Source organism: Sinocyclocheilus rhinocerous, unplaced genomic scaffold (assembly GCF_001515625.1).
Source record: "Sinocyclocheilus rhinocerous isolate Xijiao unplaced genomic scaffold, SAMN03320098_v1.1 scaffold7176, whole genome shotgun sequence".
Lineage (NCBI taxonomy): Eukaryota > Metazoa > Chordata > Actinopteri > Cypriniformes > Cyprinidae > Sinocyclocheilus > Sinocyclocheilus rhinocerous.
The window spans coordinates 19,421-26,145 of record NW_015662093.1 but is presented as its reverse complement, the minus strand read 5'-3'; the positions used below and the strand labels follow the sequence as shown (position 1 = coordinate 26,145).

Sequence of the window (6,725 nt, the reverse complement as noted above, 5' to 3'; positions counted from 1 at the left end):
TATATATAGCTTTAGCAAAGACTTTAATATAATGCCTAATCAAACTTTCAAATATAAACTTACCCTGAGAAATATTTACTGGCAAAAAAGTGAGACAACTTCCACCGGTCTCCCCTATATATACTTTTATAATAAATACATATTCATACAAATAATGAACGACCGAGGTTAAAGACACCGATAACAATGTACCTCTCAGTGAACTTCTTTATTTTTTTATGAAAATAACAGTGTGGGTGGGCTTAAAAACGACACTAGCTTTACTAGCCTGTAGTTAGTCATAAAATAACGTGCACTCTTAAATCAAGCTAGGAATGAAACAATTGCCACATACAACTGTTATTCTGAAGCTCGGGACCCGTTTAACTAACTTCTTCGCTTTACAGTGGGGTCATCTGAGGAGCCGAACAGTTTGAAATCCTTTGTTTCCAAACTGTAACTCCCAAAAGTCACTAAAGTAAATGTGCCCAAAAGCAACGGCGCGTGATAAACTGCCGTGGGCGCAAATGCGGCAGTTACATAATAAAGCCGCGAGTCGATGTTCCGTTCTCCACGGCGGAGCCGCGCTACACAAACATCACATTCAAAGACGGATGCTACAATCTCAAATCAAACTCACCAACTGGTCCTGGGGTCGGCAGTGATTTCGCCAGCGTCCTCCAAGCACTACAGAGGACAATAAAAAGAAAAAAAGAGCGGGAGGTGTGCGGTGGACGCATTCTTACAGCGGCATCGTCAGATCCTCCGTAAGTAGCAGTTCATCCATGTTTCGCTGCGGGATGGCACAAGACTGACTGCTCCAAAGTGCGGTTGCCACGGGTGCCCACTCCCTTCCCGAGTACGACTGCTCCGCTTCTTTCAGTCCTGTTGTCCCAGATGGGAGGAGGAGATTTTGGAGTGCAGTGCTCCCATGCGCCCTCTGTCGGCCGAGGCTCATTAGCATTTTTTACGTTTGGACCATTTGAAAGCCGTTTCCAGCGTTTTATTGATTAAAGGAATAGTTAACCAAGACAAGAAAATTTGCTGAAAATTTCCTCACCCCCCGGCCATCCAAGATATAGATGAGTTTGTTTCTTAATCAGAACAGATTTGCAGAAATGTAGCATCACATCACTTGCTCACCAATGGATCCTCTGCAGTGAATGGGTGCCGTCAGAATGATAAAAACAGAACAGCTGATAAAAACATCACAAGTAATCCACACAACTCAAGTCCATCAGTTATGTCTTGTGAAGGTAAAAAAGCTGCGTGTTTGTAAGAAACAAATCAATCATTAAGGCATTTTAACTTAATGGACAAAATATGAATCCATAATACATAATATTGCTTCCTCCAGTGAAAAAGTCCATTCCGTTATCCTCTCACATCAAAATTCTCTGACATATTTGTTTAGAACTGTTTCTGACTGTTTTTGTTTGTAAACACAGTGCTTGATTTGAGCATATTTCTCTCCTGATTCAGACAAAACAACTTTTTCACTTGAGAAAGTAATATTATGGATAGAGGAGTCATATTTCAGCTGGAAGCAATGGTTTACAGTTAAAATGCCTTAATGATGGAGTTGTTTATTACAGACATGCAGTTTTTCACTTCACATGATACTAATTGATGGACTGGAGCCTTGTGGATTATTTGTGGATTATTATGATGTTTTTATCAGCTGTTTGGACTCTCATTCTGATGGCACCCATTCACTGCAGAGGATCCATTGATGAGCAAGCGATGTAATGCTGAATTTCTTCAAATCTGTTCCAATAAAGAAACAAACTCATTTACAAATGTAAAATGTAAAATTTTCAGTAAATTTTCAATTTTTTGTTAAACTACTCCTTTAAGGCTAAACTAAAAAGAAAAAGAAAACAATTTGCTAATTAATGAAGCTTTACACCAATAAATGAACAGCACGTTTGAGAAATATGATTAAAATGATTCACATAAGGCAAAGACTGCAGACAAGTAAGGCTTCAGCTAAATGTAAACTACTGAGTGCACTTCTAAGAGCCACATACCATAGTTTTATGATAATAATTTTAAATTATGTGATTCTTATCCATACACCGTTCACTTTTTTTTGTTTTTTTTGGTCTAATTTCTTACTTAAACCCAAAGAATTGCAATTACACACTTCAGTGCAGACAAGACATTTTAATGAATGAAAATTAAAACAAAAACAACAACAACAAAACATGCATAATGAATTTCGGTGCAAATTGTTCATAAGTTAGATGAAATGAATGAATGTGACAACTTACGTAACAATGGTTTATGAATAAGGCTCAATGTTCAATGTCTGTTCTACAGCTCGATGATCTCATTACGACTGATAATCAAAATGGATCATCAACCATCTGAAATGCTGAGAATGTTACTTACAAGGGCAGTGGGTTGGAGACGATGCTCATTTATCTACATATTTATCTACATTTCCTTAACATAAATTGAAATTCAAGCCATGAGTATCAGTGTCCCTACTTCTGTTTATGCCTGAATATAGCATATCAGAAGGATTTCTGAAAGATCAAGTGACACTGAAGACTGGAGTAATGATGATGAAAATTCAGCTTTGCCATCACAGGAATAAATTACATTTGAAAATATATTAAAATACAAAACAGTTCTTTTTAGTAATTTGTCACTGTTTTTACAGTATTTAAGTTCAAATAAATGTAGCCTTGGTGAGCTTAAAGGCACAATATGTAAGATTGTTCGTTTCGCTTCGACGGCTTTCAGCCTCACCCTGCTTTATTCTACTACATTGATAAATCATTAGCTCATGAACATGATTTCTGCCCGAGTCCCGTCGGATTGCATCGGCTGTGGGGATGAAGACGACAACTCCCATGATTCCACACTCAGTCACGGCGTCATCAAACTACACCTTTGTCTATTTGTTTATTTTGAATACGCGCCCTCTAGCGGCCAAAATTACATATTGTGCCTTTAAGAGACTTCATTCAAATTATCCCAAAATGCTGGGCTGGTCAACTAATGCTTGCATCTCTATAACCACGAGTCATATTTAATACAATTACAGGAAGAATAGAATAAAATTAGCAAACAAACTTTTAAAAAACCTTAAAGCATCATAAAGCTCAAGATTTGTGATGTCCCATCAAGATGTCTCGTTAGGTTCTCCATTCAGTTGCTGCACCTCATCACCATCATCGTCACATGGAGGACGGTTACGTTTGAAAAAAACCCACCTTAAAACATACAGTGTTGTATGTTAACATGGATACAGATTTATGTGGTAAGTATACACATACAGTAATATGCTTTGTTTGTTGTTAGCCAGGAGACATGTATGGGAGAAAGCGCCCTCTGCTGTTCAACATATACAAGTACCTTCCAGAAGATGGTGCTCAGTGCAGTCAGTAGAACCAGTCCAGCAATGACTGACACTACTATCCACCACACAGGTACCTCCTCTTGTCCATCTGGGCGTCTCCATACTATATTTGTATATGTCTAGATAGATTTACAAGGAGTTTTAATGAGGAGCTGCATACAATTCATGATACAAACCAAAGAACTGATGTCTCACCTCTGCTTTTCCTCTGGGCAGCACATCTGGCTTGATTTTTGAGGGCACATCTGCCACCTCATAGTGAGCCATGGAGTGAAGAACGAAATTTACGTATGGTCTCTGAGCGGTGAATGGAGATACAAAGAGAGAGAGAGAGAGAGAAAGGGCTATATGAATATAAGATGACTTTATTAAATGTCTAGGGTTTGATCTTTAAAGTTTTGCCCACCTTAAAGAAGGTTTGTACCCACAGTCTGCTCATCACTCTTACTATGGCCCTCTCATCTCTCTGCAGTCCCGCAGCCTCACACTCGAACCAAAGACAATGGTCACCACTAGAGCAGTTCTGCACAGTGAGATATATAACAAGATGTAACAATAAATGCATTGGAATATAGTTTTATGAAGCCTGAAAGTTGGAGGCATTTGTACACACTATGTGCTTAAATTGTGGAATTATCAAAATTTCAATGAATAAGCAGCTATACTGTTAACAAGAGGGGCCAAACTGTGATATCACCCTCTACTGGCAAAGAAGAATCACAACATTACTGTAAAATAAATCAAATAAAATAAAACCAGAAAATGACAGCAAATTTTATTATTATTAGTATTTTACATTGTTACAAAATACAAAATATTGTATAAATAAATACTATTCATCAAAGAAACGTGGAAAAAGTATTACAGTTTCTACAAAAATATTAAGCAGCTGTTTTTGACATTGATAAAAATAAGAAATGTTAATTGAGAACTAAATCAGTATATTGCAATGATTTCTGAAGGATCATGTGACACTGAAGACTGCAATAATGATTGCTGAAAATTCAGCTTTGCCATCACAGGAATAAGTTACAATTTAAAATATACCAAAATAGAGAGCAGTTATTTTAAATTGCAATAATATTTCATAATATTACTGTTTTTTACTGTGTTTTTGATCAAATAAATTCAGCCTTGGTGAGCATGAGAAACTTCTATCAAAAACATAAACAAAGCTTAATTACTCCAAACCGTACTACATGGACAGTATTTTGCCATTGCTGCTCATATTCTGTTTTTTGCGACAGGTCACGTTTGTTGAAATTATGAAAATGGGTGTTGGAGGACTCCAGCTTTACTAACTGTGGACCAAGATAAATAGGTAAGATAGCAGTTATTGCCATTGAATAAACTGTATTATACTTACAAAAATATACCATGATTTTTTGCACATGGTACCATAGTTATAAGGAAGTATCTTGGAGTGACATATAAATACCAATCATTATGATTACGGTAGTCATTCAGTATCATCAATTATTATATAGTATGGTATTAAAATAAATGGTAACACTGTACTACAGTACCACCACACATTGTTGTTAGAGCCAGTGTTTACAGATATTGGTGTGCATTCTTCAATAGTATAATGTGTGTTAAGATTATATTTGCAGACAAATGACTCATTCAGTGAGTTTAATGTAGAAATGATGGTCAGTAGGGGGCACTCTCACCCCACGTGGGTCGATGTTGGAATAGACTGTTTATCAGGAGATGAGCTCTTCAGAGGCATTAGCAAACACATACAGCAGATAGGACTCATTTTGTGAAACAGGAAACTCCAGTATAAGCTTTGCGTTGACTGGACTGGGGCCCATGTTCCTTAGCTGAGACAGGAGAATAGAAACCTGTGCATAAGTATTGCAAAACCGATTAAGTGAACTTGTTAACAGTAATCCTAGACTGAGCATATTACCACATATACATGTTCTACAAGTGGATCTACTTCATCCAAGTCTTCTGGGTAATCCTTCGGCTCCCATTTAGCAATAGGAAGGACACAGTCAACTGGAGAAGAGACTCTGTAACAGTGTTATTTTAGTGTCATATACAGTTATAGATTTTTGTCAATATTTTTTAATTAGATTTTATTTTTATATTTTCTGTTCTCATTTTAAAGTATTAGTAATTTTGTTGTGTAGTTTTTGTCATTTTTATTATTTTAGTTAATTATTTTTAAATGTTACCAAATTGACTAAGAATTTAACATATTTCAGAGTGAAACAGAATATTCATAAATATATGAATTGTCCCAGTTATATTTCGAATCCTTGCTTGTTTATGCACATGTATTCTACTTTTTAGCCTACAAATTATTATCTCCCTTCAATTTCAGTTTCAGTGCTTTTTTTGTAATGGGGGAAACAAAATGATATGAGAAAATGTCAGCATCACTAACCCACGCATCTCCAGGGAAGCTACAGCATTAATTGAACCTGCAATTGGACCAGGTTACTGTTTGGGTTCTGGCTGTTCTTACTGCAAAAATCATTTTAAAGTATTAGTAATTTTGTTGTGTAGTTTTTGTCATTTTTATTATTTTAGTTAATTATTTTTAAATGTTACCAAATTGACTAAGAATTTAACATATTTCAGAGTGAAACAGAATATTCATAAATATATGAATTGTCCCAGTTATATTTCGAATCCTTGCTTGTTTATGCACATGTATTCTACTTTTTAGCCTACAAATTATTATCTCCCTTCAATTTCAGTTTCAGTGCTTTTTTTGTAATGGGGGAAACAAAATGATATGAGAAAATGTCAGCATCACTAACCCACACATCTCCGGGGAAGCTACAGCATTAATTGAACCTGCAATTGGACCAGGTTACTGTCTGGGTTCTGGCTGTTCTTACTGCAAAAAATAAAAATAAAATAAGCGAGATCAAGCAGAAGAAACAGAAGATAATGATTGTTGTCATCATGTGCAAAATGTACCAGAACAGTTTAGCGTTTATTATGGAGCAGACAAGCTAGCAAAATAGAGACATTATTTTGTTCTGTTTTGCTAACAGCACAGATGGTTTGTGTATATGAATGTTCACACCTTCGTATTTGCATTTGGAATGTGATGTGGTTCTCCACCTGTTCCAGGCCACCCATGCTGAAGTAAAGACCTGCTTTCAGCTGGTTTCAAAACAACCGAGAGCTTTGTGTTCTACAAACTGCTGATTGGGAGTGCTGCCAGACTGTAGTTCATTAAGTTGATTATTTCACCCTGACCTGATGTCCAGCCTTCATGGGGTTTCCCAGATCACAAATCACAATGACTGAGCTGTTCTCCTTTTGCTGACCACACACCAAGTGACTGAAGTCCAGAACAACATTTTACACCTTAATGTGGCAATCCAGCAATAATGCTACTATTCACATT

The 6,725-nt window shown here is 36.4% G+C and overlaps 1 protein-coding gene and 1 pseudogene across 1 annotated transcript in view; both read right to left on the bottom strand.

The window, feature by feature from the left end:
- The window catches only part of LOC107727455 (protein FAM171A2-like), a 31,635-nt gene extending 30,774 nt beyond the window's left edge, over positions 1 to 861 (bottom strand). Inside the window, exon 1 of the mRNA XM_016537328.1 lies at positions 620 to 861. Within this exon, the coding sequence (XP_016392814.1) occupies positions 620 to 719 (100 nt within the window). The 5' untranslated portion in view covers positions 720 to 861. The remainder of the gene's footprint in view (positions 1 to 619) is intronic.
- Positions 862 to 2,935: 2,074 nt separating this feature from the next.
- LOC107727454 (integrin alpha-IIb-like) overlaps positions 2,936 to 6,725 on the bottom strand; it is a 13,647-nt pseudogene continuing 9,857 nt past the window's right edge.